The sequence below is a fragment of the Erpetoichthys calabaricus genome, chromosome 2, assembly GCF_900747795.2.
Source record: "Erpetoichthys calabaricus chromosome 2, fErpCal1.3, whole genome shotgun sequence".
NCBI lineage: Eukaryota > Metazoa > Chordata > Cladistia > Polypteriformes > Polypteridae > Erpetoichthys > Erpetoichthys calabaricus.
The window spans coordinates 253470940-253495068 of NC_041395.2; the positions used below are offsets into that span (position 1 = coordinate 253470940).

Below are 24129 nucleotides of genomic sequence, written 5' to 3' on the forward strand. Positions count from 1 at the left end.
CAAGACAATCACTCAAAGACATCCACTTTGAACAATTTACAGTCCTCATTTTATGATAAGTATTTAAACTGTGAATTAGTCCAAGTGAAAACGCCATCTGGAGAATTAAAACCTGTATATGTGAATATATCGCAAATATATGATATATACAGTTTATGATATATATGCACATACAATATATATATATATATATATATATATATATATATATATATATATATATATATATATATATATATATGCATTATACTGTATATGACTCACTTTTCAGTTCATTGTCATAGGGCTCTGGAACCTTAACCAGATGAGTTACTTGGGGGTCTAGCATATCAAGAAGCACACCCAATCACGGTCACACTACTGTTCTCATTATTAATGCAAAGCTAAGGAATGGTGTAGGAGTAACGTAAACTGTTGGAGAATCTGCAACATCTATGCTTGGGGCTGTTCAGCCATAACTGAACCACTCCTAAATGGTAAAACTACTTGTTGTGTTGCCAAGCCTTCTAATAAGTGGGGTTATTAAAAAACACAGACCTTTCCATTTCCTAAATATGCACATTATACAGTATATGGTTGCAGGGGACAGAAACTATTCCAGGATCATCAGGTGTAAGACAGAATAAAACCCTGAATAGAGCACTAGTTCATCACAGGACACACTTATTTATAGAGAAGCACTCACAAATTCTGAGTCAATGTTGGGTGCAAATAACCTATTAGACACAGCTCCCACTACCTGATATGACTTGAACCTATGGTGTGATGCACACTGGATATCTCCCATTTACCATTTATTTGCCCACATCCTTGTTAATGTCTTACTATTATTCAATCCATTTAAACTCTTGCTCTTTTCTCTCAACAGCCTGGCCAAATGTCCACAGGCATCAACAACCTTGCCTCAACTCTAAAGATCCTACACCTGACACAAAATCATTTATTTTCTTAACCATTTTGGGGTCAAAGGCTGGAGCTGAATCTGGCCATATTGGGCAAAAAACAGGAATGAGTACAGTATACATTGCTAGTCCACACACCTATGCTAAAAATCAAAAAAATAAACTAAATGAATGTCTTTGGACTGCAGGAAGAAACCATTTCTTTAAGATAAACAGGTTGTTTAAACAGAAGGCAGCATGCTGTGAACAGGTACATTAATAAATGACAGTGTTACAGCAGTCTTCTAAAGGACACATTCTTGTTAGGGGTCGCATCTGTTTTTCAGAAATTAGTTACTTTTAAATGATAATTTAGACAAAGAAAGCTTTTAACAAGAAGTTCATGGAGATGGTTTCTTTGAATTGAGTGGTCGGGAATATAAAGCTGTTTTAGCAGATTTATTAGAAAATCAAAGCACCCTGTTGGATCATTCCAAAAATCAATCAGGTGTTCATAACCTGTTTTCTAAGAAGAAGAAGAGGATGTATAAGTCAGCTATAGATCTAAAAACTAGAGTAAATATGGTCACTGCCAACAGGAACAAGTTCAAAGAAGGTGGCCAGAAACCAGGTCCACCTTGGATGTTTCAGTGAACAGTTCACACAGAAGGCTATGTCAATTACCCCCTTAACACTCTGAATAACAGAGTGACCTCCCTCTCCACTCTCATTTCCTACTTACACTTTCAGGTTTTACTTTTGAACTTGTATTTGTCTTTAATGAAATTTGAATTTGAATATTTAAAAAACGGGTGGTGTGGGTGATTAGCACTACTGCCTCACAGCTCTGGAGTTCCTGGGTTCAAATGGCAGCACCACTCATTTATTCCTCTATTCCCACATCACAAAATGACACGTTTTAGATGAAGTGGTCTCATGTGAATGAGTGTGGGTATGTGCAGGAGAGTGCCTTCTGATGGACTGCCAGTCTGCATACCTGTCCAGGGTTGAAACCAGTTATGATCTTAATAACATCAGCTAAGTGTGAATTGGAGGGATAGACACGATATTTAAATTACAACTGGAACTTATCAAGGGAAATTGTGCTTACAGGTACGCTTTACAGGGCTTGAGTGAAAATCTGGGACATCCAAGTGATTATATGAATAGACATTTGGACCCCGTCCAGAAACATGGAAAGATGTGGAAGGAGATCCTGCTTTAATTAAGAAGACACATTAACAAGTGATAGGTTGTCAAATCAAAACCCCAAGCCTTCATAGACATGCTCTCATTATACAGATGTGATTAGGTTAGTCCTGCTTTATATGGCATCTTTGACCAGTCATTAAACTCACCCAAAAAGGGGGGGGGAAGGGGGCGCAGAGAGGGTATAGTGGCTCTGGAGCTGAATAAGCTGCATAATCTTGATAATTAAGAGGCTAAAAAAATAGCAAGACCATAATGCGTTCCTCGCTTTTAATTACACCGCATTATTCACCGCAGAATCATCAGCTTAATGGCAATTCATTACACGACAGATAATGTTGTTGTGAAGCCCATTTTAGCTTCTTGGCAAAAGTGCTCAATTTGTCTTATTTTAGCGACTCTATGACATGAACAATTACCTGGTGTGTGTGTGTGTGTGTGTGTGTGTGTGTGTGTGTGCATGTGTGTGTGCGCGCGCGTTTATCTAACTTGATACAGCCAGACAGGAATCACAGTAAATAACCTAAAAGGCACCTCACGAAGACCTTGGTTAGTCCCAGGGGGTCTGCCTGTTCTCAATGGGATAGTGCCATTGCTGCTCTGGCTCCTCTGTGATCTTACACTGGATAAGCAGGTTAAGGGTTTGAATAGATGAATCAGATATTTTTTTGATGACAGAAATAGCATATAATAGCTTGTACTTACTTTGCTTGAAACCAAGGTAAGGTATCCTTTCAATCGGAGTTTTTCGTTCTTTCATGTATTTGTACAGAGCAACAAGGAACGCCTGCTCATCGGCTCTGCACTCCTCACCTGCCCCCATTTTAGAGTGGTCTTCTGCCAACGTTTTTTTACAATTGCCGTTGCTTTTTGGTTTGGCCCCAATAGGCTTTTGCTCCGTTTTTACCTGGAATTAAAAAGGCATCAAGAAATAAACTGGGTAAGCTAAGGCAGCTGATTATTTAGATCTCAACCCATCTTAGATAGGTAGTACAGCTAGTAATTTTAATAAGGAAAAACAAACTTTGTTAACTTGTCCATGTCTTGGTTATGTGTTTCAAATGAAGATTTTAACACTTATTTGCTTCAATGCAAAATAATAATAATAATAAAAACATTTACATCACATGTATCTAAAATCAACACCCAATGGCAAAGGGGCACATTTAAGATGCAAGCTGTGTTGTGCTTTAAACTTTCAAACCTTGATAGTCAGAGGTTGAACGTGACACTAGAACTAAAATGAATATAAAAATGTCAGACATAAAATGCATTAGCCTACATGCAGGACATTTGTCCATATTTTTAGTTTTATTGCCTACTATGTTTATTCATTGAATCTTTTTATTTTTGCGTGGCACCACCACTGAGTCACACGTTCTTTAGTAATCTTGCTTAGTATGAAGGTCCTACCCAAAAGCAAATATTCATTGACTGATCTCTTATCCTGCCACTAAAAAAATCACTTCCTGAGACTTGGAAAATAGATTATGCAGGCATATAATCACATACAACAGAGGGCATTTCACTACTTGCAGTCACCTATTTTAATGAAATATATTATATTCCACCTCTTTTATTTTTTACTTTTGTATTCTTTGACCACAACTTAACCAAACAAGCAAAGTTAAGAGTAAAGTGCAGCCTGCTGAGTCTCAGTCACTCTAAACATAATGATGCAAACAACTTTGCCTGAGGTCAGTTAAGAGCTGATCAACATGACACTGGCCTGGAAGAAGAATAATAGAAGAACAAATCTTGTGCTGAACATGTAAACATTGACAGAGTACACCCCAATGTAAGCCATTAGCCTTGTGTGGAAGATAAGAGACTCTCCTGATGATTTTTCTGCTGAAACTGATCAGATGATATACAGGATGTCTTCATTTGATTTAACTTTGCTTTGTAATCACAGGATGGAGTTTGTCTTTATTTGCTGGGATAGGCTCGTGTGATGTGAATGTGAGAGACGACAAAAAATGAGAGTTTATCCAGAAGTTCAATTAATAGAATGCTGTACCAAAGGAAAGAAGAAATACAAATATTTTGGACCACGCAAACAGAGGAGAATCTTATCTGTTTGATGTTTTGTGTTTATCAGTCCATGACAGAATTGAAAAAGGAAAGTAAATGGGTAGAGATTGCAGCTTAACTCGCCATACCTATAAAGCCTTCATACATGGACCAGAAAATTCATGATATGTTGAATAAGTGAAACTGTGCTGAAAAGTCTTCATGAAGTGCTGAACAGGAATTTGCCACCCTATGCAATGCCTAGTCTTCTAATCAGACATCCTCAAGGCAAAGAGATCCAACAACTTTAGTTCTTAAGTTATTTTTTTTTTTGACCACACAAGTGGTGCTGCACATTCCCAAATGAAAATTGCTTGAGTTTTGTGAAGATGTCATTTGTAAGGGAGTATGAAAACCAGATATGATCCATTACCTGTTAGGAGGCAACTTATACAACATTTTATGATATCTCCTCTAACCCCCACAGTTAACTCTACAATGACAGCTTCTGATTATGTTTTCATAAAGGCTGTCCTTCACATCTAAAAGGCATTTCCAGTAAAAAAAGTCAGCTCATGTACTCAGCATTTAAACCACTTTCAACTAATAATATGATTGCCCAAACTATCAGTCTGTGGTAAATTTAAATACCTTGGCAAAGGCTTTTCCTTCTGAACTGCTGCTGCTGCTTACACCATTTTGGGTTTGTGAATCACGTCGCTGGGAAATGGAAAGCTTCTTCTTTCGTGGTCGGCCTTTAAGGTTCGGAGCTGCAAATGAAGATACCAAGAGTTAAGTGCAAAGTACAGCATGTTGAGTGTCTCAGTCATTCAAAAACATAATGATGCAAACAACTTCACTTGAAGTCAATTAAGAGCTCATCAATGTGACACTGGCCTGGAAGCAGAAAAGAAGAACAAATCTTAGGCTGAACATGGAAACATTGATAGAGTGCATCCCAATGTAAGCCATTAGCCTTGTGTGGAAGATAGGATACTCTGCTGACGGTTTTCTGCTAAAACAGATTAGATGTTGCTGATAACGCACTGGAAATGTATCACAAATGGTTACATTTTCAGAAGGCCTTTCCTTTTACATGTGCTGACTAAGAAAACTTAATTAAATACAGCTTCTGCGAGATTACAACACCTTATCGCACACAAATTTCAGCCTTACTAACTGCAGAATGTTTTTTTCTAAGTGAAGCTGATAACATCTTGAACTTCCTTCTACAGTTTATAATTTAACACTGCTAGCATAATACCGGCTACCAAAAACAAAACAAAAGGCATCCTTTTTGAAACCCTCAATCAACAAGTGATCTGAAGTGTGTTAAGACCCTTTTGTCTAAATGAACAAATACCAAATGCCCACCCCCTCAAATTATCACAAGAAGAAATTTAGTGTCCATGTTGTTCTGCAACTTAGTTTTTGCCTATTGATCACACAATACACACACAACAGAAATTCATCCCTCCTTTATTTTTTAAATCCACTTTGTTCATTACATGGTAGCAGAAGAGCAGACGCAGAAGATAACTTTGAATAGAACTCCTGCCTGTCACAGGGCACACACAAATGTACATACTGTATTGATCAATTTAAGAACATAAGATTGTCAAATTAAATTAAGAACATTCAGTTCATCAAGCTCATTTATTTAAGACTACATGATTATTTAGGGACCCCAAATAACTTCTGGATGCTAAAGACAATGGAGTTACTAGAGAAAACTAACATAACAAGAGTAAAAGTACCTAACTACGTTCTGACTGTGGCCAGACCGGCCATCCATCCTTCCATTTTCTGGATAAGCTTCTTCTCAATAAGTGTTGCAAAGTACCGTATACTATCCAAATAACATTGGATACAAGGCGGAAAAACAACCCTGAATAGGACCCAAGGCCTTGACGTGGAACCCTCACTCACACACCTAATAAAGTATCTATCTATCTATCTATCTATCTATCTATCTATCTATCTATCTATCTATCTATCTATCTATCTATCTATCTATCTATCTACACTAACGCTCATTCATGCTGGCCAATTTAGAGATAAATGTAGGTGGAAAAGTGGAGCACCTTAAGAAAACATGGTAAGAACATGCAAACTTCATACTGACAAGAAAATGGATAAGCAGGGTTAAAATAGTGTAAAAGCATTTAGGCCACAACAATAAAACGGTCACTTTTACCTAGAAAACAAAGACTGAGTGTTAAGCATGTGATAATGAATGTCTTTGGTTACTTATTTGGCATTGTAAAGATGTATGTGGGGGCCAATAAACAAAACATTGCAAAACTTAAATGTTTAAAATACAGGATTGCTACAGTCACTAGAATTTTAAATTGCATTCTTTTAATGCAGTTCTATGGATCATTCGTGCTTAATTCTACTGGCACAACAGACGCTCTTGCCTTCTGCTTTAGATAAATCCCATGTGTCACATCTGAAATGCTCATAATGTCTGAGAAAATATCTGTTTGCTGTTACTGAACCAAGTGCTTTGATTTAAGATTTATGCTGTTTCATTTCTGCCCATTTATATTGCTATTGAAATTAAAGCTCGTAATTTAAATAAATATTATTGTGGCAAAACACTTTTCATGTGGCCGTTAGTTAAGAGCAACCTCAAGTTCCCTTCTATTGATTGGAACTTAATCAATAGATACAGATGTGTAGCATTCATCAGTTTAAAGCTCCAGTCACACAGCTGCCACATAGCTGTATAGAAAAATGGGCTACTTTGATTTCTGAACTGAGCACTCTGGAGTCTTATGAGAGTAATGTTTGCCATCATCTACAAGGTATGTATCCATCCATTAAAGCATTTTTTGAATGTGCACTTTCCATTGCAGGGTCTCCATTGGCAGTATAGTGTGCAAGAATGGAAACATCCCTGGTTGAAAATGATGCCAATGAGCACATCAACATTAATACATAATGACCTGTACAGTACACAGCCGTCGATTAACCCAACATGTACTTCTTTGGGATTTGGGAGGAAATTGGAGTCCCCCGAGAAAACCACTGAGAAAGTAACTTGCACTGTGTGAATGACGACTGAACCTCATTACATAAAGTGAATTAGATCCGTTGCGGTAATGTTGTCCTGGCAATAATAGTCTTCCTATTGTTGTGTTAGTCACTTCTACTGCTGAGTATTGATTCAGCTTCTATTTCCAAGATAATTCTTTTCCGGATTTGGTGCATTGATAAGTAATTCAGTTAACTTAACATTTTAGCCCTTTGCCGAGTGAGCTTTCATTAGACGCTTAAATCGGAAAAGCAGTTTGTAAAAATAAGGATTACAAAAATCAGTCTATCGTACAACAGACAAAGTTACAAGGAGGAAATTAAAAAGCGATAAAAAAAGCTTAATTGCTTTGAACTTTGCATCTTATTGTTGTGGTAGGCTCCGGCTACCCACAATCCAGTCCTGGAATATGCAGGTTCAGTAAATGGATGGATGCAAATGTATCTGCACATGGCGACACATGTAAGAGAAACAACTGAAAATTAAGAGAAGGAGGAATGGCGAAGAGTAATACTTACAATCACAAGGTCCATGCGGTTGCTTTTTGGCCTCACTCTGACAAGCAGGAGTATATGCTACGCTAATTAGCTTGCTTTTTGTCCGCTCCAGTGTAGGTACAACATTAATGATGTGAATCTGATTCTCCAAGCTTTAATGAGGGTGCAGTTGTAGTCTGTATTTAGTTTAAATTCACTTTTGCCATACATCGGTATCCGAGGCAATGTGGAATCACTTTAAATTTTCAATGATGCTTGTTTTTAATTGAAATTGCAACTAGGTCAACATGATCTGAAACATAACAGATGTAACCAAATTCTCAGCATAATAGCAGAGTTAAAAAATAGGCGCAACATGATACAAACATGTGCCTGCAGTTAAACATCTGCAGAAGTTACTGTACCATTACTGATGCCTGGCCATGCAATGAAAGAATAAATAAACAAGAAAATAAAAAGTCAAAGCTCTAATCCCATATTAAAAAAAAAAAAAAAGACAAAGTGAGAGTATGTTACCCGCTTCTATCACTGATCAGCTCTCCAGCAAGGTTTTCCAACATGAGTGCCACTGCCTGTGACAATCCGAGTACTACGGCTGTCTGGAACTGTGTGAAAGACTTGGCTTTTTGCTCCCAGTTTACAATTACTGTTAGCCCTCCTTGCCACTCCATTACTCACACAAAAACAGATTAGTGACACTTGTACGTAAGTGCAGGATGAAGGACCTGGATGAAAGACAGCTGAGTTCAGCTGCCAGTGTAACACTGACCTCTGCACCCCATTTTACCACATCAAGGAGTTCCCTTGGGACCTTGTGTCCTTGTGACAGTATGCATATGCAGATGAAGGAACCTCGCAAACCACCGCACCAGAGCTTGTGAAGCAAAACCATCAAAACCAATTTTCAGCCCCCAAGCGTTATTGTTAAAAACTGTCAGAACGTCGCATGGATATCCTATTTTTTCATCACTCACTTCTTAATGATTCGCATAAACAGTCATGTGTTCTCCACCTTTAGATAATGATATTCCGATGGCACCCGTTGGTAAAATATGATGAAGCCATTTCCATAATACAACCAGAATAATTACTGTGTGTTTATGTCTGTAAAATAGCCTCACTTCCCCAGTTTATTTTAAGGAAATATTTTAATTTAAAGGAGATGCTGATTTCTGCCAGGAGCTAAGGTAAAAGCTCATCATTAAAAAAGCAAATTAATAACTGCAGTGCATCAGAATGTAATTAAAGAAAATGGAATACCGTAATAAATTGTTCAGGCAGCAAAGATGCCACATGATATACACTTTCTTCCATAATAAGAAAGAAAAAGAAATTGCCTTTTGTTTTAATACATTTCTCTAGATTGTTAGTACTTGCAGAATGAAAAATGAACCAGGGCTCATTTCACTGAGTGCATGCTCTGACATCACTCACCGTCACTCCCACTCTCTTCATACACAACCTGCCATATTTACAAGCTTTAGTATTGTTTTGCAATATCCTTATTGCATGAATACAATACATTTTGGGTAATTTCAAACTCAAGGACCTGGCGCAACTCGTTCAGCCAGTTCTGTATACATTAGGCCTTTCAGCTTACTTATACTGTAGGTCAATAAAGAGCTAAGGATCTGCTTCAATCAGGAGCCTAAGAGCAACATGTAAAACCTCTCTTTATGTGGCGCATTTCACCACGCAACAAAAGATCATTCAGCCCATGAACACTTTATTGTAATTTAATAACTGAAAAGGTGATGTGAAAAAAAAATAAAAGAGAATAAAGACCACAACTTGACTGAATGGAAATTTACAAAAATTTACATACACATTTTACAAAGCTAGTGACACTGTGAAACTGTGAGCAATATCAGAAACTCAAAGCGGCTACACTGAGGTTAGGTCAGGGCTCAACTCCCTCAAATTAGAAACTACACGCTGTACTAATTGTTTGTAAATATTTAATCAGGAGAAGTTTTAACATTCAAGGATTCAAAAAAATCATGTCTGTCACACATTATATTAAAAGGACAACATGTTAAGTCAATGTTTATGTCACTGCTCACAGCTCCAGAATGGTCTGGACACTGTGCAGACTCTTCTTGTTCTACCTGGGTCTCTAAGTATTTTCCTCCATGTACTCTCAGATCCCAAAATGCAAATCATTATTTGTATTGAATGACAACTGCTACGGTTATTTTGCTCAAAATCTACATTTTTCTAGCACTATGCACTACTCATGACAGTGATGTTTAATTTGGAATGTGTGATTCTTTTTGGAGTCATCATATTCACAGACTACCACACTCATTGTCTATATAGACACACACATACACAAAGTGTAGTGGCCAAATCATGTGCAGAGATGTCTAAAAATGTGTAAATCCCAAGAAAAATTGCAGTTGAAATTTTCACCCCATCACAATTCTTTCTCGGTATGCATATGGTCATTCATGTGGGTTTGGTGAGTGCTTTACAGGGCTTAGTGTGAAGAAGCACAGCGGGAGAAAGAAAAGGGATTTTGCACCAACATGCTTTTCATTCAATCCCAACACCACAAAGAGACTACCGGACCAAATATAAAGAAGACCACCACCGGAATTGGGTGTAGAACCACTGATGGAAGAAGCTGATCTCTCTTCTGAGCACTGCCACAATAACAAAATATAATTCATTATTTTATGACAAACTTTACCACCCTTTTACCACAAGGGGAGCTATATGGAATTATTTTGGCTAGTACTTCAAGCCCTTGATGTTTTTTTGTCTATTTTTATTGAAATGATACAGTACATACCTACAAATATATAAAGGGAAAGCAAAAACTTGGAAGTGACCCGCACATGATTTTCGCTACATAAAGATGTTAAAAAAAAAAAACAGCAGTATGTTGCTTTATTATATGGCTAAAATGAAAGAAACATATTGCTTTTGAAAAAAAGAAATATTTTCCTCATTCCTCAGTTGTGCTGCAGTGAAACCGTTAAACCATTACATTATGAGGTGATTTTTCTAAAAAAATCAATAGGTTTCAAGAATGTTACAATCCTAATAACTGTGCCCAGCTTCATTTGAATTGAGTAATTTGTTTCTGAATCTTGTGTTCATACTCTCCCACCCCAACACGCACACACAGGCAGACAGAAAATCATAGGATACCTAAAATGTGACAATCCATTGAAAAACTGAGCCATACTTTCCATATTTACACAGAAAAAAAAATCTGATTTGTCTACTTAAAGGTATAAAATTTGGCAGGCTGGTATTTTATTATATGGAATGAAGCTGAAAGGTCATATTGCATTGAATGTGTGCCTATTCTCGTTCCCCAATTGTGTATTTGAGAAAAGTGAGAAGAAAAAGAAACCTAGACGATAAATAAATAATACAAGCAAAAACACTGCTCTGCAGTATGAACAAAAATAACATTTTTTTTAATCTTGTGTAATTATGGTGATATTCAGTAAATTGATGGAAACCTATCATTTTCTTACACAACCTGGTTTTTAGCTCTGAAAAATCCTAAACTCAATTTTAAATACATACTACTAATTACACAATATGAAATAGATTTTAAATAAAGCACTCCTACTATGCTATTCAAAAAACATTTTTTTTTAAATTATGGGCTGGGGTTTATGTTTTCATCTTCTTGCTCAGACTCTGGTATTAGATGTGAGCGCGCTGGCAGAGAGAACATGAGTGCTCTCAAAGGATGGATTTCTTGAGGGCACATTAATTATGAATAGTGTAGATTTTGCCCATCAAGAAAAAGGAAAAAGCAAGTACATTGAAAATCAAAATTATTTGCCAAGCAACATCATCTCTTTTAACATTGCCGAGGTGAGAAATTAGAAAACATGAGGCACAGTGGAATTGCAGCCGGACAAAGCTTGCAGAATTTCATCTGAAAGGAATAATGTGACTTGATTCTAATTATGAGTAGGTCTAATTCGAGCCTGTGGTTTTCTTTACCCACAGGACTGCTTTCTACCACATGGTGAGAAACATATTTCAGCAAGCAACATTATTAACTCATGACCAACTGTCATTTGATCATTATCTAACCCAAAAAAAGGCTTAATACACATACACAAAAAAAGAAGACCCTTATTTGGTCAAAAATGAACTTTCTGAATCAGCCTCAAAGACTCCTTTTTTTTCATTTGTTGCCAATGTGTTTTTAGTTTTATAGACTAAGAGGTAAAAAAACATTTGAAAGTGACGACAGGAAAAGAAATGTTTGCAGTGTTTAACAGAGAAAAAAAAGCTTAGGTGATTCATCTATTTCCTGGTAGTTACAGCAATTTGGATCCATGCATGGTGAGTCGCCCTCTGCTGTTGGTTTCAAGAGCTGCTTGAATAACAATCCTTTCACTGTATACGTAACCAAAAAAAAAAAAAATTCTAATTACAGGGCTATGCTGGAAAGCGGCTTAGATAAGACACACTCACTTATATTGTTTCTCCAGTTCTGGGGAAGTTCCTGGGTATTTTTTTTCAGTATATCACTGTATAAAAAAGACAATCCTATCTACACTTCTTAGAAATGACATCATAACCACTTTTTAATTTGCTTTTTTTTTTAAAAACAAAATAGCATTTTTATTGCCACTACATATACCAAATGATTCACCCAGTCTTTCAGATGCACAATTCCATGTTCTCAGGCTCTAGTTAAAAATAGGAACCACACAAGTCCAGGCAAACTTGCCCATGCACACACACACACACACACACACACACACACACACACACACACACACACACACACACACACAACAATAACAACAACATTTATTTATATAGCACATTTTCATACAAATAATGTAGCTCAAAGTCCTTATGTAGCTCAAAGTGCTTGTGTGTGCACACACGTGCACATACACACACACACTAAAATTAAAATTCCAAGTTTGCCACCCTAATAACACGTATCGCTGAAAGTACTTTCATGACCATTACACCCAGTATTTCTAAACATAAATATAAAGCTTGCATACAACACAAATAATATAACCGATTATTCTGTTGTGTACACATATAGTATACTTACACGCACACAAGATCATATAATAGATGGACCATCACTAAGGCGACATTATTGCCATTTTTTTTAAATCTAGACGTGAGCACAAATCCATGCACCTATCCATCCATGCTTACTCACTGTAGTCACTGAAGGCCAGTCACACAATTATGATCCTAAGTCAACATCACATCCACTTGTACACTTCTGTCCAACTAGACGTGATGTCTGGGACAGTATGAGGACTGCACTGCTCAGATTTACTGCACACTCAGCCTTCAAATGACTCAATGTCTGTCTAATATCCTGAAGTAAGGGTTTACTATTTTACTGAATACACAATAATAACACTGATGATAACATAAACGATAGTAACATTTTTATATTATCTTAATAGGAGAAACAGAAAAGGTGTTTAACAGCATTAGTAAGATCATGGTGATGTTTACAGTGCACTCATCTATTTTATAAACACATTACATACCCAGGACTCCTGTGCTTGTATACTTCATGTTGTTTTTTTTATTTTTTCTCATGCACTGTACATCAACTATTACAACTGTGCAATGACAGGTTATTATTTCTGTCAGGCACCTCAACTGTCATGCTGCAATTTTTAATAACAACACTGTGTGATTCATTAAACAGTGTATGCAGATATTTTAATCATTAATTCTTTAGACTTGTATCAATAAACATTTTGATATTTTAGCGGTAAACAATAGGGTAGAGATTAATTTTTGCAGTGCACTAGTAATATGGTTTAGTGGCTAAAGCGTTAAGATAGTGAACCACAAGATTACTTGTTCAGTCCCCACTAGTAACTCGCCGCATGATCGAGGGAATCACTTAAAATGCTCCAACTACGAAACAAACATGAAACAACTGTGGCTATGGATCTGTGAGGAGTGTTTGGGTGTGTACAATATCAAATTAGGGCCACACATGTTTATGTTTATATTAGACATTATAATTGAAAGAACCCCACTGATTGGTGACGCATTTATCAAATTAATCTGTGACTGAGCAAATGGAGTGCTGTAACAGGGAAAGATAGTAAAACCAGTACGGTAACAGTGCATGACATGGTGGAAATAACATTTTATGATTCAGATGTGGACTGAGCTCTCATTAGCTTATATATACACAGACAGACACACACATCCATCCATATTCAAGCCCATTTTTTTCATTATGGGATCATAAGAAGTCAGTGACCAGCCCAAGACCATGAAAGGAAAGGTAGGAGCCATTCTGGTATGCAGCAACCATCCATCACAGCTCATTTATACCAGTTTATAGCCACCGATTTATCTGACATGCAGATCTTTGGTACCATAACCTAAGCAGACCGGGGTAGAAAGTGCAAACTCTAAACACAAAGTACCTTGTGGCAAACTCGGTCAGACAGCATTACTGTTGATTTGGAAATGCTCCGAACAGTTTGTTTGGCCATCACAATTTGGCTCTTGTCAAAGTCAAAGTCTCTCAGATCCTCATCCTTGGCCATTTTTCCTGCTTCCAACACATCAGTTTCAAGAGCTGACTGTTCACATGCTGCCTAATATATCCTACCTTTTGAGAGGTACCCTTTTAATGAAATATTCAATGTTATTTACTTCACCTGTTGAGGTCAAACACTCTAAAAGCTTGTTTTCGAGTAAGTGGTAGCAATAGAAGGGAAGACATGGTCAATCCAAGATTAGTAATGCTCACTTGCCATTTGGCAGCAGGCAATCAGTACTTCATGTACTAGATGTTATACCACCGGAATTATATTCTGTAGATGCAAAAATATAAATGGCTGCATATATATGCAACAGTGGCACATAGAGGCCTTACTAAGTATTTTATAGCCCTTAAGGGAATATGCACTTTGTGTTTCATATCAGAGCTTCTTCCTAATGATCTTGCTACAAACATGATCCTCCTTGACTCAGTTTTCACACTCAAATATTTCACTTCTTAATTAATTTATTGTAACCCCAGACTTAGTAATTTTTTTCTGTTTTCTGAAATTATAAAACCCCATTGAGAATTTTCATTCATTTTCTGACTGTTTAGTTCAACGTCAGTGTCGTTGAGATCTTGGCAACAGAAACCCAGCCCTAGATAGGAGGACACTAAAGCTGCTCATTCACCAAACATGCATGTCTTTGGAATGGGAGAGGAAAACCAGATTACCTAGAGGAAAAAAAAAGGCATGCAAACCTAGACAGAACGTCTGCTAACCTTTGTGTACCTCTGCCACTCAACGAAAATTCACTTACTGATAAATATATCAATGAAACACCCTATATTGCTGGAAGATAAACGATTCTGATAGATCATTAATCATTCCAAAAACTCAGAAGGCATCTATAAAGTATGGCCATTATCATGCATATGATCATCATACTGTCATTTCAGAGATGGAATTCGAGGCACCATCAGAGAGGACAGCTTCTAAAACTGGCAGGGCAGCAAATCTGTTTGGTCTCTCTGTAAACCAGAAACCACCCTCTGAAAAGCCTGTCTCTATTCCCTTTCTTTCCAGCAAAGATAGCACGATGTTCACACTCATGATTGTTGGGTATTAAAAAAAAGATGACCACGATACAAATTATTACATGCACATCCCACATCTGTAGTACGAATTTGATCTACTTTTTGGGCTATCCACAAACATTCATTTCTTAGGCTGCTGAAGGGGACTGTTTCAATAAATCACCAAGCCATTAAAAACCATCCTTAAAAATATACGTTGACATTTGAGAATTTAATTACTCTTGTATTCCAATGTTTTGCTAGTAGGATTTATGTTCTGAGTTACAGTGAGCCATCCAAACTTTCAGCAGTACACCAACTAGCCAGTCATTCACTCTTTCATTTTCTGGACAGGTGCAAAGCAGTAAATGAAGTGCTGAATTATAATGTCGCCTTGTGTATACATGCGTTTGAAAATTTATCCTCGATAATGTAGCAAGCTTATGACTGCCATTCAAATGCAGGATTTAAAATGAACACATTAATCAATACGCAGACAATCCATTCTTTAGGTTAGAACATTCCTAAATTGTTGATTCAAGTGAGAAATAATAACCCATTATTGAAGCCCTAATTACTTGAACCAAGGTACTTTCTTTTGAGAACACCATGCAGTGCAATTCATGAGGGAAGCCTCTGCAAACAATAAAGTCCAGATATCTTGATAAATCCCAGAGTTCATCTTACAGCTCGCGCATGTCTGAAGGCATCTGATATGCCAATTTGAAATGGACTTGGCAGGGGTCATTTCTTGCATGGAATGGTTTGAATAATTGCAAAAGTTCATAAGAAGTATGATTTATAGGAGAAACAAATTAATATTCACATCTGGAACAATGGATTCCACTGTAACCAGATCTCTCATCTGGAAGTTCATGTACCATCTAGCTCACTTTGTCTTCAATTACAAATGTCACATAAACACCACAGAATGTCATGTTTTGTTCTAAACAATAGATGTAAGGACTTGCTAGAAAAAAATGATTGCCAGTGACCACTCCATTAAACCACTTTATAAAATAATAATGTCTTACTCTGTGATCTTTTTGCATATTGTTTTTTTTTTTGCATGTATTTGGAGTTTCTCGTATTCAATAGCTTCTCCTCTCAGGTTAACAGTCCACTCAATGCAGGCTTGACTGTTCATATGGACACAAGACTCTATTTACAATCACACAAGCCATTACTCTTTTATTGAGTTTCAGTAAATTGTTGCCATTGCTAGCCTACTTACATAAACTAGCAACAACATTAAACCCATTTTGGGCTTTTAAAGGATAAAATAAAGCCTAATGGTATCTGATGCATTTGCAGATTTACAAAGCTAATAACAAATAAATTAAACATGCCAGTGCTACAATATGCACCAAGATATTTTAATCTCAAAACGGCATTCGGAGAGCCTTACAGCTGCCAGAACAAACGGCTACACTTGCATAACAAAAGCTGAATTAATTAAAGCAAAGTCTCTACAAGGAAGCAGGCTTGAAGCTTATTGGCAGCTCTGATTTGACCCAATGATAGTATGTGTTTGCTTTTATTCTGAAAAGGACTGGTGTCTGATACAGTTCACTCCCTACTTAATACAAAATCCATCTGAGATCAGGTCATTCTCCTCATTATTGCATAATGGAAACAGCAGTTTAAGAAAGTGGATGGACTATAAATATGGTGAAGAATCCCTAGAATCTTGTCTGCATGCCTGTGAATATTTGGTCAAGTTGCAAGCTATTATCAGAAATGAGCTGAAACAGAACCTTAAAAAATGTTAACAATGTCTGGATGATGCAGAAACCATAAGCCCGTATGTTCTTGTACCTAGCATTTGGCAACAGATCACCCAAAATGCAAGAATTTGAATTTAAAGAATAAACAGGTATGCCATCAGAAAAGTCATAAAACTGTCAATATCTATCTATCTATCTATCTATCTATCTATCTATCTATCTATCTATCTATCTATCTATCTATCTATCTATCTATCTATCTATCTATCTATCTATCTAATCATATAGTACACTCCATTTCTTTCTGTTTATCTAAGCTCTGTAAGTAGTATATCATGTAAATGAGAACTCCATGTTATATTTTTGCCAAGAGCTGCCCTAATATCATCAGGTTTAGCATACTGGTTGCATTATACTTTTTCTAGGCAGTACATAATTCTGTTAAGAGAACACATATTTCACTATAATGAAAACCCCAGTACAAACACACTGATCTAGTCTAGGGAAATCAGAATCCATTATAACTGCATTATTTTGTTCCATGCTGTTTCTTGGGTATTGTATCTCCTGTTAAAATGAGTACAGCCTTGTTTAATATTGCAATAAACAAAGATATTTGATGTATTCTTTGTTTAACAAAACAGCAATTCTCAAGTTAAAAGAAAAACAAGAAAAAACCAAACACACACACACACACACACTTGCAACAAACTCAGCTCATATGGTGTTTACACAACATGCTTCGCTTGCCAGTATGAGAAACATGACTTTGCCCTCAAGCTGCATTCTTCCATTGACAAATGATCCAGGTCATATTGGCCAGGGAGAATTACTTACTTATCTGAAATTCTTTTAAAATTTGTTTCCCATTTCCTAGATAACAAAATGATCAAAATGCCTTTTTGCTTTTGTTATGTTAATTAAGATACATTTTGGCAGCAAGACACAGCAGCTAAGGTGTTTGTTCATTATAATGAAATAATATAAACCCCTTGAGAGTGAGAGAAGAGGGAAAAAAGAATGACACATAAGATCCTCTTACCACATTCCAAAACTCTGATTTCCTGTAAATATAATTGCACAATACGTCAGATGTCTTTAAATACACTCATTCCTTTAAGTTGTAAGAAATACACAGCTTCAACACCACAAGATCTCTGTTCTTGTGTCAAGGGGCCAGTCCAAATTATAAAATTCTCCTGAACCAGATGTAATTTGCTTATGTGAAATGGGTAATATATTTTTTGCCTGTTCCCACCATATTAACAGTGATAAACTAAGACAGGTGCTAACAGTAATATTATTCATTGTGGTGTCTACAAAGCATAATACAACATAGATGGCTAAAGCTCTTTCTTTCTTTCTTTCTTTCTTTCTTTCTTTCTTTCTTTCTTTCTTTCTTTCTTTCTTTCTTTCTTTTACTATTCTGTTACTATTCTGTTCTAATCTCTTCTTGGGAGAGATACCAAATTCAGAGTGCTACAAAACCCACCATCATAACAGCACACTGGCCTGGACTTTTAAACTCATTGCCACGGTAGCCAATTTTACGTTCACTTACTTCAGTTTTTAATTATTTATTTGGACATACTGCTTTACAATTGTTTCATTTCCAACCCGCATCTATTTCAAACCCACTTAGTACAATTCAGGGTTGTAAATACCTAATATAGCAGAATTGGAACCAAAGTAGGAACCAACCTTAAATGGGGCACCAGTCCATTACAGCACTGGGGAAAAATAAATATTAAAGCAAAGCTAAAATAAGTAAGTGTAGTGTAAAGAATATTGGCCGGTAAATTTTCCAGTCCCTACTTTACCATTACAAAGTCATAGAACTAAAGTGCCTATTGTGACAGCACTAATCCAAGATAGGACAGGATATGCTTGGTCCTTCTGGGCCAGTTTTAGAGTTGTGGTTGAGGTGGTACTCATGGGTTTGAACCTGACCCCAGCAGGCTGAAACCTCAGTGTGTCACCTTGAGTAGGTCAATCATCAGTGCTTCAGTTTAACCCATTTGTACTTCTGACGTACTTTTAAAGACTACATATAAACTAAAGAGTAGCTGACAGAAAATAATTGGAAATGAAAAACATGAATTGTCTGTATTTTCAACAAAGGAAATGTTTCCAATTATTCAAGAAAGCCCATTTGAAAAACTGTAACTGACTTCTGATTAAGAAATTACTTTAAACATAAAGCAGCAGCCACAGGAAATTTCCAGTGATGGCACTCCTGCCTTTCAGGATCAGATGTTCCATGGTGTCAAAAAATTCTCCTTAAATGACAGAAGCCCATATGGGCTCCTACTGGAAAATAAGGAAATAAAACAATGAGTCGTGAAAGCTCTGTGCCAACAATAAGCGAAACCGTCACACCAAACAGAGTATGAATCTTATGCCAATTGTTGTCTGTGTCTAAGTGGAATTTCCTCCAGGTCCTCCAGTTTTTCTCCTCCATTCTCAAAGTTGTCAAACATCTCTCTAAATGTGATACTGTAAGTAATTCAACTTTAAAGAATATGTCCTATTCTTGCCGAACAAGTTGCAAAATGATTTTTTTTCACAAAATTACAAATTAAAGTCTATAACGAATATTGTACTGATCACCTAGGAATTAGATGCCCTTACACTTTTGCACCTCACTTTGCCACAGATATGCTTGATATTCCAAAACAATGGTTTCAAAAACATTTTAGAATTAGCATGATGAATAAACAATGGGATGTGCACAGTCAGTACCGCAATATCTTCCACTTTAATTAGCAGCATACCCAAACCCATTTCTGGGCTGGATCATTAGAACATTAAAATATCAGAAAAGCTGTGATGAGTCAAGATGATTCAGCCCATCCTTCCTATTCACATTGATAGTTCAAAACAAAAGAGATCTGACCATCGGCCTGTACTTCTCAAGGTCATCACAGGATGGTCAAGACTGTTCAAGACCTAGGAATGCTTTAAATATTACGAGAACAAGAGAGGAATAAAGGGAAATTCAAAAAAAGCTTTTTCTTTTCTTTATGTTTTTACAAGAGAACATAAAACTTGTGCTATTCCTTTCTGTTTTTCAGATGTTACTGCGAGTGTTTTCTCCAGCTAAATCTGGGGTTTTCCAAGTTGTTGAAGTGCTTCAGACATCATTGACGAATCAGCATTTTCTCACATCACACTAAAATACTGTAGGTGACGAATTTGTACAACTTGCACGCCCACATACATCTATCATAAATTACGCAGTTTCACTTTTGCATTAAAGTGATTTAACACTTAATACTTCCTTACAATCTTTATATTATTTACATTTGAATTGCAGCACTCACTCAATTAGATAACACACAATATAATATTTTCAAAGCCCCTAAATCCAATTCAGGGTCACAGTGAGGCTGTCTACTGCAGCAGCATCAAGCACAGACCAACCCAAGATGGGGTGCTAGTGGAGCCCTATCACACACAAGACAGTGCCACACAGGGCCAATTTGGAAGCAAAAATTAATTTTATAGATGTACACTTGGGGATATACAGTGGTGTGAAAAACTATTTGCCCCCTTCCTGATTTCTTATTCTTTTGCATGTTTGTCACACAAAATGTTTCTGATCATCAAACACATTTAACCATTAGTCAAATATAACACAAGTAAACACAAAATGCAGTTTGTAAATGGTGGTTTTTATTATTTAGGGAGAAAAAAAATCCAAACTTACATGGCCCTGTGTGAAAAAGTAATTGCCCCCTTGTTAAAAAATAACCTAACTGTGGTGTATCACACCTGAGTTCAATTTCCGTAGCCACCCCCAGGCCTGATTACTGCCACACCTGTTTCAATCAAGAAATCACTTAAATAGGAGTTGCCTGACACAGAGAAGTAGACCAAAAGCACCTCAAAAGCTAGACATCATGCCAAGATCCAAAGAAATTCAGGAACAAATGAGAACAGAAGTAATTGAGATCTATCAGTCTGGTAAAGGTTATAAAGCCATTTCTAAAGCTTTGGGACTCCAGCGAACCACAGTGAGAGCCATTATCCACAAATGGCAAAAACATGGAACAGTGATGAACCTTCCCAGGAGTGGCCGGCCGACCAACCAAAATTACCCCAAGAGCGCAGAGACGACTCATCCGAGAGGTCACAAAAGACCCCAGGACAATGTCTAAAGAACTGCAGGCCTCACTTGCCTCAATTAAGGTCAGTGTTCACGACTCCACCATAAGAAAGAGACTGGGCAAAAATGGCCTGCATGGCAGATTTCCAAGACGCAAACCACTGTTAAGCAAAAAGAACATTAGGGCTCGTCTCAATTTTGCTAAGAAACATCTCAATGATTGCCAAGACTTTTTGGAAAATACCTTGTGGACTGATGAGTCAAAAGTTGAACTTTTTGGAAGGCAAATGTCCCGTTACATCTGGCGTAAAAGGAACACAGCATTTCAGAAAAAGAACATCATACCAACAGTAAAATATGGTGGTGGTAGTGTGATGGTCTGGGGTTGTTTTGCTGCTTCAGGACCTGGAAGGCTTGCTGTGATAGATGGAACCATGAATTCTACTGTCTACCAAAAAATCCTGAAGGAGAATGTCCGGCCATCTGTTCGTCAACTCAAGCTGAAGCGATCTTGGGTGCTGCAACAGGACAATGACCCAAAACACACCAGCAAATCCACCTCTGAATGGCTGAAGAAAAACAAAATGAAGACTTTGGAGTGGCCTAGTCAAAGTCCTGACCTGAATCCAATTGAGATGCTATGGCATAACCTTAAAAAGGCGGTTCATGCTAGAAAACCCTCAAATAAAGCTGAATTACAACAATTTTGCAAAGATGAGTGGGCCAAAATTCCTCCAGAGTGCTGTAAAAGACTCATTGCAAGTTATCGCAAACGCTTGATTGCAGTTATTGCTGCTAAGGGTGGCCCAACCAGTTATTAGGTTCAGGGGGCAATTACTTTTTCACACAGGGCCATGTAGGTTTGGATTTTTTTTTTCTCCCTAAATAATAAAAACCACCATTTACAAACTGCATTTTGTGTTTACTTGTGTTATATTTGACTAATGGTTAAATGTGTTTGATGATCAGAAACATTTTGTGTGACAAACATGCAAAAGAATAAGAAATCAGGAAGGGGGCAAATAGTTTTTCACACCACTGTAGATGGAAAACTCAACATAGAAGAGAATAGAGAGAATGGCCAGACCTCATAGGATTTGAACCTTAGGGTGTACACATACTAGGCACGTTTGTTCCGTACCTTGCCCAAGCGCGACTGTCCCCACTCCCTACCTCCCCCACTGGCCTGCACTCACACAGCGCTTAACATTACGGGCCTGGGCATGGTTTTGTCATAACCATGCGACTTCGTGTAAACCCAGACCAAGATCTGAACATGGAGTGACAGCATGCACGTCAAAATGATTTTACTTATTTTGTGGTTGCTTTGGAGTCGTGTATAACGCTCTGCCCTCTTACAGATTTATTGAGTATGCAGCACAAAGTTTTGATGTTAATCGTGCTGCACATACGAGAAGATTGAGACAAATGATGTTAAGGGAGAAATTTGCAGCTTTTATTACCAATTACAATTCACGTTCATGTGTAAGGTTAGAATAAAAACTTTTATCTCAAAAGATATTAAATGAAAAGAGAATAGCACTATCTGACTTGCATCATTGACGTCATGTCTGTTTTCCATGCTCGGGCACCATTAGCGATCACACTGTTCCCGAATGCTACTGAACCATGCTCAGGCCCACCTTTTCCAAGCAGGCCAGGGCATAGTAAAGTTGGCCCAGCACTACTCCAGATAACACAGGTATCTTTCAATCAAGATGGAAAGTGATGTGGATGATTGGTTAAGGTGCTGGACTGTAACACATAAGGTTCCTATTTCAATCCTCATTGTGATCCCTCACCTAACTGAAAAATTACTCAACACAGTAGATGTGCAAGTAAAAAATTCATTGCACTATGTGCACATAAACCTCAGCTTTATGGAATGGTAGTAATGTTGCCATTAGTAGGATGAACACATTTTCAGATTTAAAATTATTAAAACAAAAAATAATCACACCTGTGTGATACCCATCAGGCAGTCTTCTTATTTTAAGTATGAACTGTATGAGTAAGTTCTATGGAACTGATTGACTTTGTGAAAATGCTTATTCAAATTCATTGCGTATAAAGCCACCAATCCAGTAAACGGCTTGCTATCAAACACAAGACACTCACACTCAGTCCCTGCCATCTTACTGAGGAGTAGTTCTGGTCATACTGATACAGGCTGTGACCCTGTAAAGAAAAATGCAGGTTCAGAAATGAACAGATTGGAGCGATCTTATGTTCTCAGTGTCTGACTAGCGAAAATACTGTATCATTTTATAAGAACTGAAATAGCCAAAAAAAATATTTTTACATCTTTAAATTTCTTTCTAGAGATACAGTAAAAAAAAAAAAAAAAAGATTTAATCTACATTATTGAAAAAACAAGAGCAGTGTCCATGTTTACTACTCAGAAATAAACAGATGCCCAGAAATAACAAATACACTTTTTGGAGAAGTTTCAACCTTATCTGGTTAGAAACCACAGCTACAGTGTGAGCGAGCACACTGACATAAGGCAAAAGGCAAAAGCCTACTTTTCTTTCTCTTGGGCTGGATTATTCATCAGGGAAGCAATTTTTCTTAAAAGGGTGGGTGGCATCACTCTGTGTCAGGTCAGGTCTAGCAAAGGATTCCAAGGATTTACCTTTTCCACAACACTGATAAATCTAGACACACTAGATAAAAGTGGAGATCTGCTGAGCCATAACGGAAGCCACCATCTGCTTTTCCATTAATACAGTAATATGATGTTCTGTGGCTGAGTGATGCAAATATCTACTGATATGATATTGAGCTGCCTAGGCAAAGCTAATTTTTATAATGATGACACCAGAAAAAAATCATCACCTGTGCCTGCAAACCAAAGCAATTTGAAAAAGGGGGATTCCCCGCTTCATCAATATAAAAGCATCTTTCTATTTAATGATGGGGCACATTACAACAAACGTCACAAAAGAAGATCCAGCTATCCACACCTGAATGACTAAATAGTATTGGAAAAGTACAGTATACCAAATTAACAGTACAACTAAATGGCTACTGATTAAGAAATTGGCTAAACTGTCATCCTATGGCTTTGAATCTCATGCCTGGTTGCTGTCAGTGTTGAAT

The 24129-nt window shown here is 37.1% G+C and overlaps 1 protein-coding gene across 1 annotated transcript in view; it reads right to left on the bottom strand.

Moving 5' to 3' along the window:
• The window catches only part of arid5b (AT-rich interaction domain 5B), a 137944-nt gene that overhangs the window by 48552 nt on the left and 65263 nt on the right, over positions 1 to 24129 (bottom strand). Inside the window, exons 5-6 of the mRNA XM_028795383.2 lie at positions 4755 to 4873; positions 2796 to 2997 (exon numbers count right to left, since the gene is read on the bottom strand). Coding sequence (XP_028651216.1) covers positions 2796 to 2997; positions 4755 to 4873 — 321 coding nt within the window. The remainder of the gene's footprint in view (positions 1 to 2795; positions 2998 to 4754; positions 4874 to 24129) is intronic.